Here is a 26,166-nt window from a genome sequence, read left to right on the forward strand (position 1 = left end):
TCACAATATATATATATATATATATATATATATATATATATATAGAGAGAGAGAGAGAGAGAGAGAGAGAGAGAGAGAGAGAGAGAGCTAAGCTCACCCACAACATTCTCAATCAACACAATGTGATCGCTAGGAGCCCAGCTCTCTCATCCACATAAGTAAATAAATCCATAATTAATAAGTAAAAAAATTTAAATAGTTAATCTTTTATAGACCCGACTAAATAAAATGCCACTAGCACATGTGGAGTTCTAGATTTCAATCGTCACCAATAAATATAAATAAGGCACTAATGGACTTGCAAAGGAGGAGAAAGGTCAATCATAAGAAAAAAAAAAACTCTCTTGTAACCTGGAAAAATGAGTAAACAAGAGTGAGCATTAGACTCATACAGTAAGATATTGATTTTAAAAATAATTGTTATAACTATCTAGTTCTAATGCATCCCTAAGGATGAAATGTGACACCCATCAACAATTTCACCAATTTCAAGCAATATTCACACAAAGAGTAATTTTGAGCACTCACATACCAATATATCACAACAGATATATAGATACATGGGAGCTAATTCTCTATACAGCTCTCTTAATCCAAGGTCTGCCAACGAGATTAACTCGAGCTGGACTTTCGCTTAATAATCCAATTGTGAAAGTCAGCAAGATCAACTCAAAGCTCAAGCCAATTTGCCCATCCTACCCATATCTATCACACCACACCACACACATGCTGACACACGCACACAGCTCCAAATTACCCTAAGGTGACATCCACATCTATTTTTGCAATTAAGAAAATGCAACATAAATATGCCTAACATTTAACTATATACATATATTTATATGTGATGCATGAGCTTGCCTTGAATATATATTAATATTGAAATTGTAATTAAAATCAATATCAACTCACAAATTAATCATTGATCACTGAGGCGGTTAGGCAGAGGAGGAAGGCTGGCTCAACTCACCTAAACATTATATTAAAAATTTTATCAATATTTGTTCAAACAAAACTTTAAAGAGGCAAAGGACAAATCCAAAGTTTTGCCGAAAATCCGGTAGAGTTTCCCCTATACCTAGGACCTGTCCAATCTGCAAATAATCCAAACAACACTTCTAATACACAAATCCCACATCCACATCTCATCATCATCATATGGCCCCTCCAGGGCCCTCCAAACAATCAATACTCACAATTTAGAAAAATTATATTTTAGTCCCTATAATTATCATTTTATCATAAATTATTCAAACGAGCTCTAAAATTTCTAAAATTCTACCTTACAGTCCTTAACAATATTATGAAGCTAATACAAAAAGATTTATAATTTTCTAGCTACCCACGAATATTTTATAGATTTTTATTCTAAATTTGGCACTAGGTAATTGGAGAAACTTAGGGTTCGGTTTACCTATGCCAATTTTGATACTTTGAACGCATTCGAGGCATCTGAAAATGGTGGGGTAGACAATAACTTTGACTCAATTTGAAAGTTGTATAGGCAGCCTGTCTATCTAGTCCAAAAATGCAGACCCAAGTAACAGTCGAATTTCCACAAAAATGAAAGTGCCTACGCGAAGCCCATAACTTTAGGGGTTAGAATAAATTTGTTAGAAAATTAAATAAGCTCATTTGAAGCTCGAAAAAATACTACAAAGTTTGAGGGACCCATTGAAATTTTAGTGTCGAAAAATTTTGAAATTTATATAATTGCGAAGCTCTCATCGAGTAGAGCACGCCAGTACTCTCAGAATTTTCTTGGGGATCCCAGTTTGAGAAAAATTTAGCCAAAAATTGAAATGGGCTAAAATTTTTCGAGCAAAAATTGGACAATCTACCTAATGAAAATTTGTGATCTAGGTGTCTATGGAAAGATCTCGAGGAGTAAAAGGGGTTTGGGACAAGACTCGATTCGATTAGTGGCCAGATCTACTGGAATCACACTGAAAAGATTCAGAATCATACACACGAGGAGGCACCTTTGGGTGCATTTTTTGGCCATTGGGGCAATGACCGGCGGCGGGAAAGGGTACCACCAACTGGCTAGGGAAGGGAGGGGAGGTGGCAGCCGGTAATGAGGAGGAAGGAGGAGAGAGAAATAGAGAGGGAAAGAGGGGGTGTAGGGAGAGAGAGGAGGAAGGAAGAAAAAGGAGAGAACTGCTCTGATTCGATCAATCCGATTCGATTCGGTTTGATTTGGTTGGTCAGATTCAAGATACCCGAAATTGAATTTTTACTCTGCCCTAAGACCAAAAATGAGGCCCAAAAATTTCAAAAAAATTTTAGAATACTCAAAAAAAATTTTTAGAGTCCAAATATACTTTTATTTTTGCCATGTGGTCTTTAAATTAATTTTTAAAAATCAATAAAATTGATTAGTTTAAGAAAATCGAATCCGATTTTTAAAATTCAAAAAATTTCAAATAAATTTCCAAAATTTTAATAAAATAAAATATTAATATTTTCATATAAAAATAATTATTTAAAAATTAGGGGCGTTACATTCTTCCCTGTTTATAGAAAATTTATCCTTGAATTTTATATAAGGCAGAATAAAATTATAGGGTTACATATTGAGCAAGTAAGGGTACTTACTGTGCATGTCTTGCTCTAACTCTTAGGTGCATTTTTCCACTGACTGGCTCCTCTACAAAACCTTAACCATAGGGATCTACTTTGACCTCAACTATCTCATCTGATAGTCCACTACGGATACTAATTGCTCCTCAAAAGTCAAGTTTCCATTCAACTCCACTGTATCAGGTTACAGTACATAGGAAGGATTAGGTATGTACTTCCTAAGCATGGAGACGTGGAATACAGGGTGGACATGAGAAAGGTTTGGCAGTAACTCTAACCGATAGGCAACCGCTTCCACTCTATTTGTAACCTTAAAAGGCCCTATATATCGGGGTGCCCCCTTGTCCTTCTTCTCAAAACTCATAACTCCCTTCAAAAGGGAGACCTTCAGAAATACATAGTCACCTACTACAAACTCTATATCCTTCCGCCTAGGCTCTACATAACTCTTCTGCCTGCTGAAAGCTATTTTCAGATGTTCTCTAATCTAAGGAATCATTTCTGAGGTATATTGCGCTAGGTCTACATCATGTGCCTTTGCCTCTCTAACTTCTGTTTAACATAGAGGGGACCTACACTTTCTACCATATAGTGCCTCATAAGGTGCCATTCCGATGTTGGAATGATAGCTGTTATTGTAGGCAAACCTTATCAAGGGCAATTGATCATCCCATTGTCCCCTAAAGTCTAGGACACACATACGAAGCATATCTTTGAGTGTCTGAATTGTCCTCTTTGACTGTCCATCTGTCTGAGAGTGGAAGGCTGTACTGAAGTTCAGTTGTCTGCCAAGTACCTCCTGCAACTTTCACCAAAATCAAGAAGTGAACTAGGGCCCCCTGTCAGATATTATGGAAGCAGAAAACTCCATGTAATCTGACTATCTTACATATATAGAGCCTGGCATATTGAGCAACAAAGTAAGTGGTCCGTACAGGTAAGAAATGAGCTGACTTGGTTAAGTGATCCACTATCACGCATATTGAGTCATATCCGCGTGTAGTACGAAGAAATCCATAGTAATCATTGCCCACTTCCACTCTGGGATAGGGATCTCTAACAACTTCCCTGATGGCTTCTGATGTTCAAAATTTACCTTCTGACAAGTCAAGCACTTAGACACAAAATCTGCTATGTCTCTCTTTATTCCATTTCACTAATACCTATCCTTCACATTATTGTACATATTGGTAAAGCCTGGGTGGACATTATGAGGTGCATAGTGTGCCTCTTGCATGATCTCAGCTCTAAGGTTGTCCACATTTGGCACACATATCCTAGAGCCTTGCATAAGAGCACCATCTGCAGCAAATCCAAATTCACAATCTTCCCCTTGTTGTACTGTTTCTACAATTCTCATTAATTGCGAGTCTCTGTGCTGGGATACTCTAATTCTGTCCCGCAAGTCTATCCTCAGCCTAAAGTGGGCTAGCAATGCACCCTCATCTGAAATATCCAGAATCAAACCTTGGTTCGTCAACTCCTATATCTCTCAAATTAATGGTCTCCTTTCCACTGATATATGGGCCAAACTGCCAAAAGACTTTCGGCTTAAGGCATTTGTCACTCTATCTGCCTTCCCAAGATGGTACTGAATGGAGCAGTCATAATCCTTTAGAAGTTCCATCTATCTCTTCTGCCTCAGATTTAAGTCCCTTTGCTAAAAAATATACTTTAAGCTTTTATGGTCGCTGTATATCTCGTACACCTCACCATACAGACAGTGAAAAAGCAGAAGCATGGTGATTAGTTGGTTAGAGCATTGAATTTCAAAATATTTTCTTCTAGGGTTACATGCATCATACCACATCTCTTATGTGCCTAATTAATTTCAATGCTCAATTGCATATTAAAACACTTTTAATATGCATTAGGATCTATGTTTATCATTCAAGATTGTGAATTAACAAATTAATTCATTTAAACCCTAGATTAAAAGAGGAGTTAGAGCACTAACCTCTTTGATGCACTATGGATGTGATTGGCACCATTAAGCACCTAGGACCCTAAGTGTTGTCCCTCTAGCTTGTCCACACTAAGATCACCAATGGGCAGCCCCTAATTTGCTTCTCAAGCTTTTGCCAACCAATTATAAATTGGGTTCTTACCTTTAGAGAGGTTGTATGTATGTATAGAACACTAGAAACAATTTCTAGTAATTTTAATTTATAGAAATTTGGGTAATTCTCTTTGAATTGATGAGACAAGATGAAAAGAGGAGAAGGAGGAAGAGGTGCCACCACCTAGAGAGAAAATAAGAGTGAGTGTTTCTTCTTTTCTTTTCCCTTTTATAACTAGGTCATCACTTAACCCTATGCCACATGTCACCTCCACATTGCATCTTATTTTTAATTGACCTAACCACATTAAGCCAAGTGTCAAAGCTAGACTTAATCTTGACTTTGATCATCTTACATGATAGGAAGACAAATGGCAAGCTAATCTAGTGCCATGTGTCACCATCTCATGGTGCCACATGGCACCATGAGATGGTGACACATGGCACCAGATTAGCTTGCCATTCACAATGTGAAATGACCAAATTACCCTTATATTGTAATTTTTGAGTTCTCAACCCAAAATTATTATTTCTCCTCTTCAAATCAATTTATATCAAATATAAATTAATTAATTATTCTCTATTAATTAATTTCTGACAATTAAATTCATATTTAAACACTTTAAATATAAATTTAACTTATACTATACATCCAATAACCTAGATTTGGTTTCAAGTCATGCTAGGGACATTGCAATCTTATTGCAAACCAAACCTATTTAATTAATTAATTAAAATCTTTAATTAATCAATTAAATCACATTTTACTTGGTGATTATCTTGTGTATGTGTGTGACTTACTAGGCTCATCGCTAATTGGCAATAAGATATAATATTGACTCTTAATATCATCAGAACTCTTTCTTACCATAAATGATTTCTCTAAATCATTTTAGGCATCTGATAGACCATGGTTGACACCTAACATAGCGTGCCATGGCCACCCAATCAATAACAAGGAATACCTTAAATAAACCTTTAATGATATGATACCATGCACTAGAATCTCTCTGTTACAAAATCCCAATTCGAACAGGAGTCATGGTTTATGTCAAACCCCATTTGCTATGAATATTATATTCTCTTTTAATTTCAGTTCTTAATTAATTAGATTTTCTTGTCAAAAACTCTTTTCTGACTAAATCTGTCTGTTCTGGCTAGGAACTTGAAACATCAAGAACAATTAAATGAACATAGGATTTTATCCCTATTTACTTAGGGTAACAGATTCCATCTTGATCAACACCTACCTCCATATATAACTAGTGAGAGCCAACACATGCCCATATACCCATACACAGTACAAGTATGAAATTAGTATCAAACTCAAATCACCTATATACAAGATAACTGTGTTATCTTAGGCCTAAAGATTATATGCACTGATATGATATATGACAATGCATTGACAAGAGTAAACTCCATGTGCTTGTCATATGCGTCGCTGGTTCAGTCTACTTATCATGTATAAGTGCCTATCATGTTTGGTATATGGCATGAGACTCACCATTCCATCTTATTTATATCTCATATAAATACCTTGAGAACAAACATGATTACAATCTTTCTGGATAAGCCATGTCCTTATTGTGAAGTATCCTCGGTTGTTAACCAATTTATGATACTTTGTGCTAAAAATACTGTCACTCATATTCTTAACAACTTAAGAATAGAATTTCTAACAAAATATCAACGTACCTTTTTATTACAAATAAATATATTATGTAAACAAAAAAGTGAAATTGCTTTTTATTAATAAAATATGTACAAGATACATACTAAATGATATGCTCTAGGGCATACTACTAACAATCTCCGACTAGCACTAAAGCCATTCATTACAATATCTTAGACCAATCTTCTCAAGATGTCAGTCTAATTGAGCTTGTGACATAGGCTTCGTGAATGGATCAGCTAGATTTTCAGCTGATGCTATTTTCTGCATGGCTACATCACCTCGCCCAACTAGTTCTCTGATAATGTGGTAGCGCCTTTCTATGTGTTTGGATTTCTAGTGATACCGGGATTCCTTAGCCTATATGACTACTCCATTACTGTCATAGTAAAGTGGAATTGCTGATTCAATGGTAGGAACTTCTGCAAGTTCTACCACAAACTTCTTTATCAAAACACCTTCTTTTGCAGCATCTGATGCAGTAATATACTCAGCCTCTATTATGGAATCAGCAGTCATACTCTGTTTGGAACTCTTCCAACTGACTGCACCTCCATTACAAATGAACACAAACCCAGAGGTAAACTTTCTATCATCGATATCTGATTGGAAATCAGAATCAGTATAACCATCCAATTGCAAGTCACTACCTCTATAAATCAATAATAAATCCTTAGTTCTTCTCAAGTACTTAAGGATATTCTTGACAGCTATCTAGTGTTCCAAACCTGGATTGGATTGAAACCTGCTAGTCAAACTAACATCATATGGAATTCGGCCTAGTACACATCATTGCATCATTGCATACATCAAACTTCTAATAGCCAAAGCATATGGAATCCTGGCCATTTTATCTCTTTCTTCAGGTGTTTTTGGAGACATCTCTTTAGAAAGGTGCATACCATATCTCACTAGTAACAATCCTCTTTTGGAATTAAGCATGTTAAACCTCTTTAACACTTTTTCCAAGTATAGACTTTGGGATAAATCAATTATTCTTTTTGCTCTATCTCTATAGATGCGAATTCCAAGAATATAGGTTGCGTCCCCTAAGTCTTTCATGGAGAATGTATTTGATAACCATACCTTGACAGTTGTCAACATACCTATGTCATTACCTATCAACAGAATGTCATCCACATACAAGATAAGGAAAGTGATAGCACTATCACTACTAACCTTTTTATATACATATGGTTCATCCACATTTTTTATAAAACCAAATGACTTAATGGCTTCATCAAAATGGATGTTCTAACTCCTCAAAGCTTGTTTCAACCCATAAATGGATCGCTTTAGCTTGCATACCTTGGTACCATCTTGGGATTCAAAACTCCTAGGTTGTTCCATAAAAATGTTTTCTTCAATGTATCCATTGAGGAAAGCTGTTTTGACATCCATTTGCCAAATCTCATAATCATAGTATGCAGCTATTACTAATAGAATCCTAATTGATTTAAGCATGGCAACAGGGGAGAAAGTCTCCTCATAGTCGATTCCTTGCCTTTGGCGAAACCCTTTCGCTACTAGCCTTGCTTTATAGGTCTCTACCTTTCCATTAGAACCATTTTCTTCTTGAAAACTCATTTATTCCCTATAGGTACAATACCTTCAGGTGGGTCAACAAGATCCCAAACTTGGTTCTTATACATGGTATCAATTTCAGATTTCATAGCTTTAATCCATTTTAAAGAGTCTATATCTGATATAGCTTCTTTAAAGGTAAGTAGATCATCTCCATGATCTACTTCTTAATAAGTAAATAACTCTTGTTCATCTTTATGATGAAAACCATATCTCACTGGTGGCTGAGATATCCTGGTTGATCTACGAGGCATTACTATAGATGTTTCATCAATAGGTGTAGGTTGACTAGATGGATCTATATCCATTTGATCTGTTGGTTGGTCAGAATTCTCCAATTCTAACTCTATTTTCCTTTCTTTGCCTCCTTCTTGAATAAACTGTTGTTCAATAAATGTGGCATCTCTACTTACCACAACTTTTTTGTGATGTAGGCAAATAAAAATAATATCCAAAACTCTCTTTTGGATATCCAACAAATCAACCTTTTTCTGATCTGGTTTCCAATTTATCAGTGTTTAGCTTTTTGATATAATCTGGACAACCCCAAATCTTAACATGCTTAAGACTTAATTTTCTTCCATGCCATATCTCATAAGGTGTGGAAGAAACTGATTTTGATGAAATCCTATTCAGAATATGCAAAGCTGATTCTAATGTAAATCCCTAAAAGGAGACTGGCATATCGGTATAGCTCATCATACTGTGTACCATATCTAATATGGTACAATTTCTCCTTTCAGATACACCATTCAACTGTGGTATTCCTGGAGCAGTCAGCTGGGAAATAATGTCATGTTCTTTTAAGTATTCATCAAATTCAGTACTTAAATATTCACCTCCATGATATGATCGAAGAGTTTTAATATTTTTTCTTGTTTGATTTTCTACTTCAGATTTAAATTCTTTAAACTTTTGAAAGGATTCATATTTGTATTTCATCAAATACAAATACCTAAACCTTGATTTATCATCAGTAAAGGTAATAAAGAAATGAAAACCACCTCTAGCCATTTCCTTAAATGGACCACATACATCACTATGTATTAGTTTTAAAATATTTTCAGCACTTAGTCCTTGTCCAACAAAGAGTGATCTAGTCATTTTGTGATGAAGGTAGGATTCACAAGTTGGAGTAGGTTCAGAACCCAATGAGGATAAAATTCCCATTTTCTCCAGTTTTGCAATCCTATCTTTTGCAACATGACCTAATCTTAAGTGCCAAATATATTTTGAACTTGAGTTGATTTTCATCATGGCATTGCATTCTTTTAGATTGCTTGCATTCATTTTGTGTTTATTATTATTATCCAAATAATAAAGACCATCATGCATATAACCTGAGCCAACATATTTATTTCCAAAATAAATATTGCAAACATCATCTGTGAACTAAAATTCATAACCATTTGTAGTCAAACTAGATATAGAAGTGATGTTCTTAAAAGCATCAGGCACATACAAAATATTATTCAAACACAAAACATGTCCACACATGTAAAAAGATTTAGATCCTATGGCTAAAGCTTCAACAATTGAGCCATCGCCAATCTATAGTCTAACATCTCGAGCATGCAAGCTGCTACTGTTTGCTAGTTCCTGCATATCATAAGAAATGTGAGAACTTGCATCAGTATCTAAAACCCAAGCTGTAGATGAACTATGAGCATCATCAGCATCTAAATAACAAGATATAAACATACCTTCTAAAGGTGTATCCTTCTTGTCCTTCAAAGACGCAAGATACTCTGGGCAGTTTCTTTTCCAGTGCCCATCCTTCTGGCAGTGGAAACACTATCCTTTGCCTTTATTAGCTTTGGTCTTCCTTGTTTGGATATCTTCTTGGAAGGTCCTAGAACTTGAGGTTTCTTTTTCTTATTGCCCTTCTTCTTGTTGGACTTTCCAGCAGAAGAAGATGCAATCAAAGTTACCTCTTTTCCTTTATTGCCCGGCATATTCTTTTGGTCAATGACAAGCATGTTAAGTAAACCATCCAAGGTGTATTCCTGCTTAGTCATATGGAAATTTGTCACAAAATTCCCAAATGACTCAGGTAGAGACTGAAGGATCAAATCCTTTTGCAGTTGGAAATCCATGTTAAAGTCAAGATGTTCTAGTTGCTCAATAAGCCGAATCATCTTGTGGACATGATCTCCTACATTCTGTCCCTCAGACATCCTCATGTGGAACAGCTGCCTAGATATCTCATACCTAGCACTCCTACTATGCTCACCATACAACTCTTATATGTGAAGGAGGATCTCACTTACACTCTGCATGTTCTCCTGCTGCTTCTGTAACTCATTACTCATCGAAGCAAGCATGTAATACTTGGCTCTGATATCATGCTCCTTCCACTTGTCCAAAGTGTCATGTTCCTCTTGAGGGGCCTCTGGAGGTAAGGGACTAGGAACATTTGAGTCTAGAACATATCCAATACATTCTAGGTTCAGGACAAGTTTTAAATTTCTTAGCCAATCAGAAAGATTAGATCCTGTCAACCTATTGTGATCAAGTATGCTCGCAAGGATATTGGATGGTGGTGGTTGTTATGTGCTCATTATTATCAGAAGAATAACTGTAGAAATAACTAGATTAATTAGTAAATATATCAAGTAATTAACCAAAATGATTATGGTCCATTAATCAAATTGGTGCTCTCACTAACTTGGCGAATCCTACACTTCCAAAGTAGGAAATGAAAATCCTAGTTTGGATGGATTTCTAGTAGGTGATTGAATTTTTATATTCTTATTGATTATCCTCAGGCACATCTATTGTTGGAATTACAATAAACTATAAGTGAGCAACTCCTTGCCCATCACATCTCATGTGAGGTTCAATCATTTAGCTAGCCCCTAATGCTCAAAATCTCAGGCACATCCATTATTGACTTATCTTGCATTAGTTAAGTTGATCCCATTGAGTCAGTAAACATGCAAATAATTTTAATATCCTTAGGCATATCCATGGCCACCAAACCATTTACATATTTATAACATCTCATGCTTAACAATTATTCTTAAGAAAATCTCTTAAATTAATTGCACCATATGCAAGTATTTAAATTTCTTAAAATAATTGCCTCAATGAAGGGCCCATGATATAATTACCTTAATTATACCATTTTCAACTTAATCATTTGTTTGGAAGATTTAGTGGTCAGCTTGATTACTATTATGGTCTCACTTTGCACATTATCCAATTAGCATGCATATATCATATACTTGCATATATTCCCATACATCTCATGCATACATGGATAAACAATAAATATGGTATGATCATGGACTTTATAAGGGATTCAATTCTCAGCTACCAAGAATTGAATCAGGGCATTCCTAGGTGCATTTCATTCATTCATTTTACAAAAGTTGCTAAAGAAGTACATAATCAATAATTGATCTTGAATTCCTTCCACTGGTCCCACCAATGCTCTTGACCTCCTTGATCTTCTTGCAATCCAATTACATAGTAATCCTTGGAATACCAAGGCGAATCTATAAGAATATGGACTTTAAAGTCTTTTAATAAATGAAATTACAACCCAAATTATTACAACACTTATAATACATGCCACCAAAAATAAAATTAATTATTTTACAACCCAAATAAAAATAAAAGAAATAAATCCAATCACATTGGTCTTTTATTATCCATGATCATCCATCATGCATATTACCATTTAACAATTAAATAAAACATACATACTAAAATTAAATTGAATATCTCATATTTAACTAAAAAATGCAGATTTGAATCTCATTCAAACAAATTTAAAATTCAAATTTGAATCTCATTTAAACAAATTTAAAAATTCAGATTTGAATCTCATTCAAACAAATTTAAAATTTCATATTTGAATCTTATTTAAACAAATTTAAAAATTCAGATTTGAATCTCATTCAAACAAATTTAAAATTTCATATTTGAATCTCATTCAAACAAATTTAAAAATTCAGATTTGAATCTTATTCAAACAATTGAATCAAAATTTAATTTTGAGATTAAAATTCTTAATTAAACAATTTAATTAAGTGTGGGCCTTAATTCATATACAACAATTGTATAAAAAATCACCAGTAACCATGCGCACCATTTGGGGTAACCCAAACCATGCGCACCATTGGTGCACAAAGCATGCCGCCACATATATCATTCCAACTAGCAATGAATCAATCAAAATTTGGTTAAATCACACAATTAAATCTCATATTAAACAATCTAAATGGCAAATATAGTGGCTCTGATACCAATTGAAGGAGCGAAAGCATGGTGAATAGTTCATTAGAGCATTGAATTTCAAAAACTTTTCTTTTAGGGTTACATGCATCATACCATATCTCTTATGTGCCTAATTAATTTCAATGCTCAATTGTATATTAAAACACTTCTAATATGTATTAGGATCTATGTTTTCCATTCAAGATTGTGAATTAACAAATTAATTCATTTAAACCCTAGTTTAAAAGAGGAGTTAGAGCACTAACCTCTTTGATGCACTATGGATGTGATTGGCACCTTTAGGAAGCACCTAGGACCCCAAGTGTTGTCCCTCTAGCTTGTCCACACTAAGATCACCAATGGGCAGTGCCCAATTTGCTTCTCAAGCCTTTGCCAACCAATTATAAATTGGGTTCTTACCTTTAGAGAGGTTATAATATGTATAGAACACTAGAAACAATTTCTAGCAATTTTAATTCAAAGAAATTTGGGCAATTCTCTTTGAATTGATGAGACAAGATGAAGAGAAGAGAAGGAGGAAGAGGTTCCACCACCTAGAGAGAAAATAAGAGTGAGTGTTTCTTTTTTTCTTTTTCCTTTTATAATTAGGTCATCACTTAAACCCTATGCCACATGTTACCTCCACATTGCATCTTATTTTTAATTGAACCAACCACATTAAGCCATGTGTCAAAGCTAGAATTAATCTTGACTTTGATCATCTTACATGATAGGAAGACAAATGGCAATCTAATATGGTGCCATGTGTCACCATCTCATGGTGCCACATGTTACCATGTGAAATGACCAAATTACCCTTATGTTGTAATTTTAAGTTCTCAACCCAAAATCATTATTTCTCCTCTTCAAATCAATTTATATCAAATATAAATTAATAAATTAATCTCTATTAATTAATTTCTCACAATTAAATTCATATTTAAACACTTTAAATATAAATTTAACTTATATTATACATCCAATAACCTAGATTTAGTTTCAAGTCATGCTAGGGACTTTGCAATCTTATTGCAAACCAAACATATTTAATTAATTAATTAAAGTCTTTAATTAATCAATTAAATTACATTTTACTTGGTGATTATCTTGTGTATGTGTGTGACTTACTAGGCTCATCACTAATTGGCAATAAGATATGATATTAATTCTTAATATCATTAGAACTCTTTCTTACCATAAATGATTTCTCTAAATCATTTTAGGCATCTGATAGACCATGGTTGACACCTAGCATAGCGTGCCATGGCCACCCAATCAGTAACAAGGAATACCTTAAATAAACCTTTAATCATATGTTACCATGCACTAGAATCTCTTTGTTATAAAATCCCAATTCGAGCTGGAGTCATGGTTTATGCCTGTCACACCTTACCCCTCTGTAAGGCATAACATGATCCCGTAGAATACCTAATAAACTATCGAACTTCACCTACCGATAACTCATTAAGTACTCTGTAAGGGATTTTAAAACAATTTTCTTACTTTCATAAGTGGTGAGCATTTTCTACTAGGTATTAAAACATTTAATTAGAGTTTGAAAACTAGTTAAAATTTTTGTTCCATTTTATTTTTTCGCAAATTTTATAAAAATTTCGATAGAGTGTCATCTGTATTTTTATAAAACAGTTCTTCAAATACCTGTAAAAAGCACTTCCAAAGATTTATCTCAACAACTTCATCAATTTAACATCCATCCCAACCAATTTCAACATCATTTCTCAATTTCTAAAATTCAACATCAACAAAATACTATAATTCAATTTCATTCAAATTAAAGCAAAATATTTCCATTCATATTTCAATAAAGATAAAACAATTTAGATACATCATTCTAAAAATTTACATTAGGAAAAATCCAAACTAAAATTTAATACAAGCTTTATACAACTGCTCCTAACCAATTTTACATGTCCATACAGTTACATACATTTACATACATCAAAATATTTTTACAATCAGGGTATAAAATATACCCGACAAACTTCAGAATAGGTAGCTCCTCAATCCTCAGCAGCTCACTGTGCTGCTCCTCTAGTCTCTATATCTCATGACATAATAATGACCATCGAGTACTAGGACTCAGTGGTGCACAACACACTAAAATAATCTTTATGTGGAATTTAAATCATATTTATTCAAAAATTAAACTGAACATAAAATATAGATTCAAAACATGATTTATAAGATTTTAATCCAAACAATTTCATTTCAAAAGTCTCAAAATAAATTTCATAAAAACACATAGTTATATCATGCCATTCGAAACAAATATCATCTTAATAGCCAGAGGCTAAAGAGAAGTCACAACACAAGGCTAGCTAGCTCAAATATATGGGAACCCATTCTTTTTCTTCTTCTACTGGCACACACCTCAACACTTCAGCCAAAGAAGGAATCAAAATTTGAAACTGATTTCCTCCACTAGTATGCTAGTGAGGTATTCAAATATATGGTCATGACACTGTGGTTTCAAAACTATCTTAATAATTTACTAAACATTTATTGCCATTTCAAATATACACAATTAAACTTTCAATAATTTAAATTAAAAGCATAATAAATATTTCAAGACGATGATATCACAATTCAATATTTCAATTCATTCAAAACGATGTACAAAAGAAAATTTACAGAAATTCTATATTGTGCACAAACCTTATACGAGTCGCTTCTTGGCCTTGACTCGATCCCTCGGATTCTTTCTCGGTATTCTTTTCCACTGAAATACATAATTTCATAATGTTTCAGTATTATAACTTATCATAAATCCAAAAATAATTTCAAATTTACTTTTACCTAGCTTTAATACGCTAAACTTGGCGTTCTTTAAAATTTGTATTTTAGGGTTACTATTCATTATACTATTTAAGTCAATTTATTGACTTTCTAATGCTTAAGAGGTATGGGAATTCCAATATCACTTGCATACCACATTTTGGTTACAAAATTTGTTGGTTTTGGTTGTTTACTCAATTAAGTCTTTTAGGCAAATTTGCAAATTTTCAGTTTTGGTGTCCTATGTTGCACTGTTTCATTGGTCATGTTGCTGTTAGAATTTGGCTAAGTTTTCTTCATAGAAATTGTTCGTTATTGTCTTAAATTTATTCTCCTTTTTGAATCACTCCAATTGGAGTTTTGTAACTCAAGTTATAGCCATTTGTATCATGGCTACCGAATTGGTCTAACCCAGATTTTCTGGGCAAATTCTGTGTTCTGGCAGTTTTAGGTCACCAATTTTAGGTGGCTAAATGACTTAGTTAAGGGCACAATTTGGGTTTTTGTTCTTCATAAAAGTTTTAGGTCTATATCTCAAAATTCTACTGGTAAAATTTCAGGTCATTTAGACCTGTCTAGTCCAAGTTAAGGCTAAATGAACAAACATTATTCATTTGGTCATTTTTGTACAGGTCAGATTGCCTAATCCGGATTTCATCAATTTGTTCACTAGGTTTTAGTCACTTTTTGGGCAGGATTCCTTAATGAAAAATGTGTCATTTTGTATCTAGTTTCATTCGCAATTAGTCTCACACCAATTGGGTTGGTAAATTTTCAGTTTTGGTCCCTGAAATGGACCTTGGTCATGCTGCCTGCAGCAGGTCCCTTATCAATCCGAATTTAAACCTAATTCTAACACTTCCAACACACCTCAATTGGTCACAAATGACCATTTTGCAGCTCAAACAAGGTCAAACACACCATTTGACCAATTCTCCAATTTTTGACTTCCAAAACCCTAGGTCCAAACCCTAATTCACCAATTTGTTACATTTATTGAATTCTAAATACATATTTAATACTCATACATTCATTTACACTTAACCACTTTATTATTTGCGTCAAAACACCCATTACAATATTAATCTACTGCTGGCCAAAATTCATAGGATTCTAGATAGGCATGCTTCCTTTTATATTTTCATGTAATCCTACTATTTAATTCTTACTTCTATACTTATAACTAAATCAAAGTTAAGCAAGGGAGCTTACCTCAAATGGAGCTTCCTAACTACTTGATTCTTCAAGTTTTCTTCAATTTTTCTCTCTTCAATATTCTTAACAAGACTCAACTAAAAGTTTTAACCAAGAAATCTATAAATTTTATGGCTTAATTTTTGGGTTTAAGAAGCTTTTTAATAAGCTTCAATGGAGGAAGATAAGAAAAGTGAGAGAGTTGAGAGAGAAGAGATGGAATGGCAATTGTAGAAGATGACTTTCTTTTTTTCTTTCTTTTATAAATTAATCCTTTATGGAAGACCACAAATTAATCCAAATTTAATTTTTTTATTATTATGTTTATTGCATCATGCATGATGTCATCATTTTTCACTTTTCCTTTTTCTTTTTTTTTTTCTGTCTATTTTTTCATTAGTTTTTTAATTTAATTTCCGATGCTGAAATTTTCTTTTCTCCAATTTTATTTGACAGTTAGGTCAGGAGTCAGCTCTCGAGGTTAATTGACCAAATTGCCCCTTGCCGGTTCGACCCGGTTTGCAAATAATTCAATATTTCTTCCGGATCTCTGACCTAATTATTTGACCGGCTTAACAATTCTTTTTCGTGATTTTATCCTTTCCACTGTGTTCGCAATAGTCTTAAGGACCGCGGCATCACATTTTACGGTTCAAAATTTGAGTTTAAATCGACTTCATAATCCTTCCCGAGAAAGTCACCCATCGCTGTGACTCTCGGCTCATTTAACTTCTTGTGTTCTGTTTTTCTTATTTATACTTAACTAATTAAAAATTACTAATTATTTGTGTTCAGGGCTTATCTAGTTGTCTTAAGTGTGGATCTAATCTCCTAAGTTATCCAGACCGACACTGGTCACCGAAATAGTGAAATATACCAGGCTATACAAATAGGGGTGTTACAATGTCAAACCCCATTCACTATGAATATTATGTTCTCTTTTAATTCCAGTTCTTGATTAATTAGATTTTTTTATCAGAAACTCTTTTCTGACTAAATCTGTCTGTCCTGGCCAGGAACTTGAAACATCAAGAACAATTAAATGAACATAGGATTTTATCCCTATTTACTTAGGGTAACAGATTCCATCTTGATCAACACCTACCTCCATATATAACTAGTAGGAGCCAACACATGCCCATATACCCATACACAGTACAAGTATGAAAGCAGAATCAAATTCAAACCACTTATATACAAGATAACTGTGTTATCTCAGGTCCAAAGATTATATGCACTGATAAGATATATGACAATGCATTGACAAGAGTAAACTCTATGTGCTTGTCATATGCGTCACTGGTTTGGCCTACTTATCATATATAAGTGCCTATCATGTTTTTTATATGGCATGAGACTCACCATTCCATCTTATTTATATTTCATATAAATACCTTGGGAACAAATATGATTACAATCTTTCTGGATAAGTCATGTCCTTATTGTGAAGTATCCTCAATTGTGAATCAATTTATGATACTTTGTGCTAGAAATACTGTCACTCATATTCTTAACAACTTAAGAATAGAATTTTTAATAAAATATCAATGGACTTTTTCTATTACACATAAATATATTATGCAAACAGAAAAGTGAAATTACCTTTTATTAATAAAATATGTACAAGATACATACTAAATGATATGCTCTAGGGCATACTGCTAACAGATAATGCCTCTAGATCTTTAGTGCAAAGCCCATAGCCACCATCTCCAAATCATGGGTGAGGCAGTTCTGCTTGTGCCTCTTTAGTTGTCTTGAAGCATAGGCCACTACCTTTTCATCTGCATTAAGACACACCCCAACCCAACCATGGAAGCTTCACAGTAAACCATGTATCCTTCACCATTTACCGGCAATGTCAACACAGGGGCCATAGTTAGACAGTCCTTAAGTTTGTGGAAGCTTTCCTCACACTCGTCTGACCTGAAGAATGGGACATTCTTTCAAGTTAACTTGGTTAAGAGACCTACTATCCTGGAAAAATTCTGATGAAGCATCAATAATAGCCTGCCAGGCCTAGAAAACTCTGCACTTTAGTGACTGTTGTAGGCCTAAGCCAGTCAGTTACTGCCTCAATCTTCTTGGGATCCACTTGAATACCTTCACTAGAAACCACAAGTCCAAAGAATGAGATGCCCTCCAGCCAAAATTCACATTTTGAAAATTTGGCATATAACTGGTGCTCCCTTAATGTCTGCAACACCATCCTCAGATGCCAAACATGCTCTTCTTTAGTGTGGGAATATACTAAAATTTCATCTATAAATACAATGACAAAGTGATCCAGGAATGGCCTAAACACCCTATTCATTAAGTCCATAAAGGTTGCTGGTGCATTAGTGAGTCTAAAAGACATCACCAGGAACTCATAATGATCATATCTTGTTATGAATGCAGTCTTTGGTACATTCTCGCTTTAAATTCTCAGTCAGTGATAACTCCACTGCAAATCTATTTTTGAAAAGTACCTTGCTCCTTGTAGTTGGTCAAACAAGTCATCAATCTAAGGAATTGGATACTTAATCTTAATTGTCATCTTGTTTAATTGCCTGTAATCTATGCACAATCTCAAGGATCTATCCTTTTTCCTTACAAATAAAATAGAGGCACCCCAGGGTGAAGTACTTGGATGGATGAAACCCTTGTCCAGAAGCTCTTGTAATTGCTCCTTCAGTTCCTTCAACTTTGCTTGTGCCATCCAGTAAGTGTTAATAGTATGCCCTAGAGCATATCATTTAGTACATATCTTGTACATATTTTATTAATAAAAGGCAATTTCACTTTTCCGTTTACATAATGTATTTATGTGTAATAGAAAAGGTCCATTGATATTTTGTTAGAAATTCTATTCTTAAGTTGTTAAGAATATGAGTGACAATATTTCTAGCACAAAGTATCATAAATCGGTTCACATTCGAGGACACTTCACACAGGACATGGCTTATCCAGAAAGATTGTAATCATGTTTGTTCCCAAGGTATTTATATAAGATATAAATAAGATGGAATGGTGAGTCTCATGCCATATAACAAACATGATAGGCACTTATACATGATAAGTAGGCCGAACCAATGATGCATATGACAAGCACATGGAGTTTACTCTTGTCAATGCATTGTCATATATCATATCAGTGCATATAATGTTTAGACCTGAGATAATACAGTTATCTTATATATTGGTGGTTTGAGTTTGATACTGCTTTCATACTTATACTGTGTATGGGTATATGAGCATGTGTTGGCTCTTACTAGTTATATATGGAGACAGGTGTTGATCAAGAAGAAATCTATTATCCTAAGTAAATAGGGATAAAATCCTATATTCATTTAATTATTCTTGATGTTTCAAGTTCATAGCCAGGACAGACAGATTTAGCCAGAAAAGAGTTTCTGACAAGAAAATCTAATTAAATAAGAACTGGAATTAAAAGAGAACATAATATTCATAGCAAATGGGGTTTGACATAAACCATGACTCTAGCTCAAATTGGGATTTTGTAACAAAGAGATTCTAGTGCTTGGCAACATATGATTAAAGGTTCATTTAAGGTATTTCTTGTTACTGATTGGATGGCCATGACACGCTATGCTAGGTGTCAACCATGGTCTATGAGATGCCTAAAATGATTTAGAGAAATCATTTATGGTAAGAAAGAGTTCTGATAATATTAAGAGTTAATATCATATCTCTTTGCCAATTAGTGATGAGCCTAGTGAGTCACACACATACACAAGATAATCACCAAGTAAAATGTGATCTAATTGATTGATTAAGGAGTTTAAATAATTAATTAAATAGGTTTGATTTGCAATAAGATTGCAAAGTCCCTAGCATGACTTGAAACCAAATCTAGATTATTATATGTATAGTATAAGTTAAATTTATATTTAAAGTGTTTAAATATGAATTTAATTGTGAGAAATTAATTAATAGAGATTAATTAATTAATTTATATTTGATATAAATTGATTAAAAGAGGAGAAATAATGATTTTGGGTTGAGAACTCAAAATTACAATATAAGGGTAATTTGGTCATTTCACATGGTGACATGTGGCACCATGAGATGGTGACACATGGTGACATGTGGCACCATGAGATGGTGACACATGGCATCATATAAGTTTGCCATTTGTCAAAGTGATCAAAGTCAAGATTAAGTCTAGCTTTGACACTTGGCTTAATGTGATTAAGTCAATTAAAAATAAGATGCAATGTGGTGGTGACACGTGGCATAGGGTTTAAGTGATTACTTGACCTAATTATATAAAGAGATGTTATAAGAAAAAAATTAGCCATCTCTCCATTCTCTCTTATGTGTGGTGGCACACCTCTCTCCCTCTCTTCTCTTCATCTTTCCGCATCAATTCAAAGAGAATCACTTCATTCCCTTTGAATTAAAATTGCTAGAAATTGTTTATAGTGTCTTATATACACATACAACCTCTCTAAAGGCAAAAACCCAATTTATAATTGGTTGGTAAAGGCTTGAGAAGCAAATTGCGGGCTACCCATTGGTGATATTGGTGTGGACAAGCTAGAGGGACAATACTTAGGGTCCTAGGTGCTTCCTAAAGGTGCCAATTATATCCATAGTGCATCAAAGAAGTTAGTGCTCTAACTTCTCTTTTAAACTAGGGTTTAAATGAATTAATTTTTTAATTCACAATCTTAAATGGCAAACATAGATCCTAATACATATTAAAAGTGTTTTAATATGCAATTGAGCATTGAAATTAATTAGGCACATAAGAGATGTGGCATGATGCATGTAACCCTAGAAGAAAAATTTTTGAAATTCAATGCTCTAATGAACTAATCAACATGCTTCCGCTCCTTCAGTAAGATGGCATAGAAATGGGGTTGGTACCTGGCATAATGTCTATACAAAACTCCATTTCCCTTTCTGGTGGTAACCCTAGAAGCTCCTCAAGAAATGCATCCATAAATTCTCTGACAATAGGAATATCTTTCATATTTATACCTTCAGCATACATGTCCTTTACTAGTGCCAAATATCCCTGACATCCGTGCATCATCATCTTCCTAGCACTGATAGTTGACACCGAGTTATACGCTGCCATGCTTTTATCACCATTGAAGCTGAACTCTTTTATTCTAGGTATATGGCAATACACCTTTTTATTTGTACAATCTAAGGTGGCATAATGAGTTGACAGCTAATCCATTCCCAAGATTACATCAAAGTCCATCACTGGCAAAGGAACCAAGTCTGCTAGAAGGATCTTTCCATCTACTACCACTGGGCTACCCGAAAAAACCATATCTATATCTAGATTGTCGCTAAAAGGGGTAGCTATAGACAAGCGATACTCTAGGGCTACAAGATTCCTATCCAATCTTAGGGCGAAAACAGGGGAAACAAACGAGTGCGTAGCACTCGGATCTATTAAAACACGTGCCTCTAATGAATAGACTGGAAGAATACCTACCACAACAGCATTCAAAGCTTAGGCATCTTGGTGAGTCAAAGTGAAAATTGGAGCTTGGCCTCTGCCTTGAGCTGCAAAACCCTAAAGTTGACTCCTACCCCTTGATATTCCTCCAAATCCATGTCCACCAAGTCCATAGCCCTGCTGGCCACTATATTGGCTACTTGCCATACTAGAAGTACCTAAATGCATCTGATAAGGCATATTACCCACAGAACCTTATGAACCCATCATCTGTTTGCTAAACATGGGACATTCCCTGGCAGAGTGACCCTGTTGGCTGCATCTGAAGCACCCACTAGAGCTCACCAAATAAGGCCCTGAGCAAATTCTGCCACATTGTGTGCATGGTGCCAAGGAGGACCTCGAACCAGAACCTGAACTGCTATAGCCTAAACTTTGACCACCGCTAGAATCATATCCTGGCCTGAATCCTTTAGCTCTATATTTTAAGCTTGCTTTCTTGTTGCCTCTGACACTTCCACTTTGGTGGCTTTGGCTGCCACCCATGCTGTTCATCTGTGGCATACTGAATGATCCTTTAGCTTAGTTTTTCTTTACTCTGCTTCCCTCATCTCCCATGTAGCTAATTTCAATCTGTCTAGCTCTATCCACCACTATATTCAAAGGTTGATTTGATAACGTAGCTAGGTTTGCATACCTCCTATCTAGCCCCTTTAGAAATCTCTTTACTTTCATGTTTTTTGTAGCCACTACTATAGGGGCATACCTGCTCAGCTCTAAGAATTCTGAAGCATACTCATCTACAGATCTGCCATTTTATCTTAAGACCTCAAAGGCCCACTGTTTTTGGTCTCTAAAACTTCTTGGCACAAATTTATTCATAAACAATTCCACAAACTGCGTCCATAATAACCCCTCAATGCGAGGGAGTCCATAGTCTATCATCCACTATCTTGGCACGAGCCCCAATACATGCTGCATACATTCTATTAATCTCCTATCAGCTAACTGCTACTCCATCCTTGCCTGTCTGCAAGAATCCAAAAACTGATAGGCATCATCTGAAATGTCATAAATTCTCAACTCCTACTTCTTAAAATTGATTATCTGTTTGTAGGGTTCTACTCTCTGTACTATGGTCTACTGCTGTTATGGACAGCAGACCATATATTATGCCATCATATCAATGGTCCTTTATAGACTAGCTAGGGTAGCTGTCATTAGATCCATAGGACCCGAAGCAATGAAAAACTACTCCTGCACTCGTGGATGCTGCTTTTTTACTTGAGTAACTCTAGGTCTCCTACCCCATCTTCTTGGGGCAGGTGACTCATCTTATGCCGACACCTCGTCTGGCACTTCCCATTCTGGCAATGTGGCAGCTTTTCTACTTCTACGCATTTCCTTGAAATTCAGTAGCATTAGGCCATCAAAAATCCAAAACAGTATGCTACACATCTCTATAAACTCATAGTCATACATAGGTATATGAAGTAAAAACTAGATGCAAGGATGATAGTATAAGATGAATATGGACCCTATGCTCTGCATGTGACCTGCTAATAAGACTCTTCTTAAAGCCGTAGACACATACTACCTAAGAATCTAGAGCCTAAGCTCTGATACCAACATTATCACAACTTAATTTATGGGCTGGATCGACATTAGGACTTGGGTCAACATAAGGCCCCCAAAGCCTATAGTAAGCCTCACTATTCAAGCCCAAACTATAAGCCCAATTTCAAAACCCAATTCAAGAAAATAACTAAATAGAGTCCGATCATAACTAGGACTATTGAACAGGGAGTTTTTTACTCACCCAACTTGTAATCACAATATATATATCCATTTGGGGAGCTCAGCTCACCCACAACATTGTCAATCAACACAATGTGATCACTGGGAGCTTAGCTCCCTCATCCACATAAACAAATAAATCCATAATTAATAAGTTAACAAATTTAAATAGTTAACCTTTTATAGACCCAACTAAATAAAATATCACTAGCACATGTGGAGTTCTATATTTCAATTATCAATAATAAATATAAACAAGGCACCAATGGACCTGTGAAAGAGGAGACAGGTCAATCATAGGAAAAAACTCTCCTGTAACCTGGAAAAATGAGTGAACAGGAATGAGCACTCGACTCATAGGGTAAGATATTGATTTTAAAAATAAATATTGATTTCAAAAATAATTTCTATAACTATCTAGTTCTAATGCATCCCTAAGGATGAAATGCAACACCGATCAGCAATTTCACCAATTTCAAGCAATATTCGCACAAAGAGTAATTTGGAGCACTTACATCCCAATATATCACAACAGATATATAGATATATGGGAGCTAATCCCTTATACAGCTCTCTTAATCCAAGGCCTGCCAACGAGATCAACTCGAGCTAGACTTTCACTTAATAATCCAATTACAGGAGTCAACGAGATCAACTCAAAGCCGTACTAACCCCGACTTCCTCAAAAAGGATCGAGCCCCAATCGAGACTAGCTCAGGCCGATTTGCCCATCCTACCCATACCTATCACACCACACCACACCAGACACACGCCGACACACGCACACAGCTCCAAAGTATCATAAGGCGACATCTATATCCATTTTTATAATTAAGAAAATGCAACATAAAATGTGCTTAGCATTTAGCTGCATACATATATTTTTATTTGGTGCATGAGTATGCTGAATATATATTAATATTGAAATTATAATTAAAATCAATATCAACTCACAAATTAATCGTTGATCACTGAGATGGCTGGGCGGAGGAGGAAGACTGGCTTGGCTCACCTAAACATTATATCAAAAATTTTATCAATATTTATTCAAATAAAACTTCAAATAGTCAAAGGACAAATCCTAAGTTTTGTCGAAAATCCGATAGAGTTTCCTCGATACCTAGGACCTACATAACCTGCAAATGATCCAAATAACACTTCTAATATATAAATCCCACATCCGCATCTCATCATCATTATATGGCCCCTCCTGGGCCCTCCAAACAATCAATACTCACAATTTAGAAAAATTATATTTTAGTCCCTATAACTATCATTTTATCATAAATAATTCAAATGAGCTCTAAAATTTCTAAAATTCTGCCCTGCAGTCCTTAACAATATTATGAAGCTAATACAAAAGGATTTATAATTTTCTAGCTACCCATGAATATTTTATAGATTTTTATTCTAAACTCAGCACTAGGTAATTGAAGAAACTTAGGGTTCGAGTTTACCTATGCCAATTCTGATACTTGGAACACATTCAGGGCGTCTAAAAATGGTGGGGTGGACTATAACTTCGACTCGATTTGAAAGTTATTCTGGCAATCCATCTGTCCGGCCCAAAAATGCAAACTCGAGTAATAGTCAAATTTTCCCAAAACGAATGTACCTATGTGAAGCCCATAACTCCAGAGGTTAGAATAAAATTGTTAGAAAATTAAATAAGCTCATTTGAAGCTCGAAAAGAAAGTACAAATTTCAAGGGACCCACCAAAATTTTGGTGTCAAAAAATTTTGGAATTTATATGGTTGCGAAGCTCTCGTCGAGTAGAGCACGCTGGTACTCTCAAAATTTTTGTGAGGTTCACGGTTTGGGAAAAATTTAGCCCAAAAGTCGAAATGAGCTAAAACTTTCTAGGCAAAAATTAAACAATCTACTCAATGAAAATTTGTGATCTAGGTGTCTATAGAAAGCTCTTGAGATGTAGAAGGGGTTTGAGACAAGACCCAATCCGATTGGTGGCCGAATCGACTGGAATCACTCCAAAAAGATTGAGAATCACACGTGCATGGAGGCACATTTTTTGGTCGCAGAGCGGCAGCAACCATGAGAAGGGTATCGTGGTCGCCGATAGGTGGGAAGGGAAAGGAGTCGCAATGTGAATGAGGAGGAAGGAGGAGAGAGAAATAGAGAGGGAAAAAGGGGGTGTCGAAAGGGAGAGGAGGGAGGAAAAAAAAGGAGAGAACCAATCTAATTCAACCGGTTTGATTCTGTTTAGTTCAATTTGATCTATTCGATACAGAATGCCTGAAATTGAATTTTTACTCTGCCCTAGGACCAAAAATGAAGCTATAAAATTTTGAAAAATTTTCAGAAAACTCAGAAAAATTTTTAGAGTCCAAATATACTTTTATTTTTGCCACAGTCTTTAAATTAACTTTTAAAAATCAATGAAATTGATTAGTTTAAGAAAATCGAACCCGATTTTTAAAATTCAAAAAATTGCAAATAAATTTCCAAAATTTTAATAAAATAAAATAATAATATTCTCATATAAAAGTAATTATATAAAAATTAGGGTGTTACATTATTGTTAATAAGATGCCTAAGTCAAATCAATAAACTAATCTCTGTTGATATAGGAAATAATCAGTAACAAATCTAGGCTTTTTCAGGAAGCTTGTTAGATCTTTTCTGGCCAGCAATTGATGTCTATCATGAATTTCCCTCATCCCCATCCATGGCAGAGGAATGTCAATGACAATGATCTTAACTATCCTAATACTGGTGTAGTAAATGATATGCATAACTAGGCAAGTAATAAGTTGACTTTGCATGAGAATCCTTTTCGTATTGTGAATAGTCTATATCGGAATTCATCTGGT

The 26,166-nt window shown here is 34.8% G+C and overlaps 1 protein-coding gene across 1 annotated transcript; it reads right to left on the reverse strand.

Annotated features, from left to right (window-relative positions):
- Positions 1 to 2,767: 2,767 nt before the first annotated feature.
- LOC131176929 (uncharacterized) lies at positions 2,768 to 21,204 on the reverse strand. The gene is made up of 5 exons (XM_058141949.1): positions 20,991 to 21,204; positions 3,747 to 4,029; positions 3,465 to 3,651; positions 3,231 to 3,382; positions 2,768 to 3,038 (listed from the first exon to the last, which is right to left on the reverse strand). The coding sequence occupies exons 1-5, from the start codon at positions 21,202 to 21,204 to the stop codon at positions 2,768 to 2,770; spliced, it is 1,107 nt and encodes a 368-aa protein (XP_057997932.1).
- Between the last annotated feature and the right edge of the window lie 4,962 nt (positions 21,205 to 26,166).

The sequence above is a fragment of the Hevea brasiliensis genome, unplaced genomic scaffold (genome assembly GCF_030052815.1).
Source record: "Hevea brasiliensis isolate MT/VB/25A 57/8 unplaced genomic scaffold, ASM3005281v1 Scaf28, whole genome shotgun sequence".
NCBI lineage: Eukaryota > Viridiplantae > Streptophyta > Magnoliopsida > Malpighiales > Euphorbiaceae > Hevea > Hevea brasiliensis.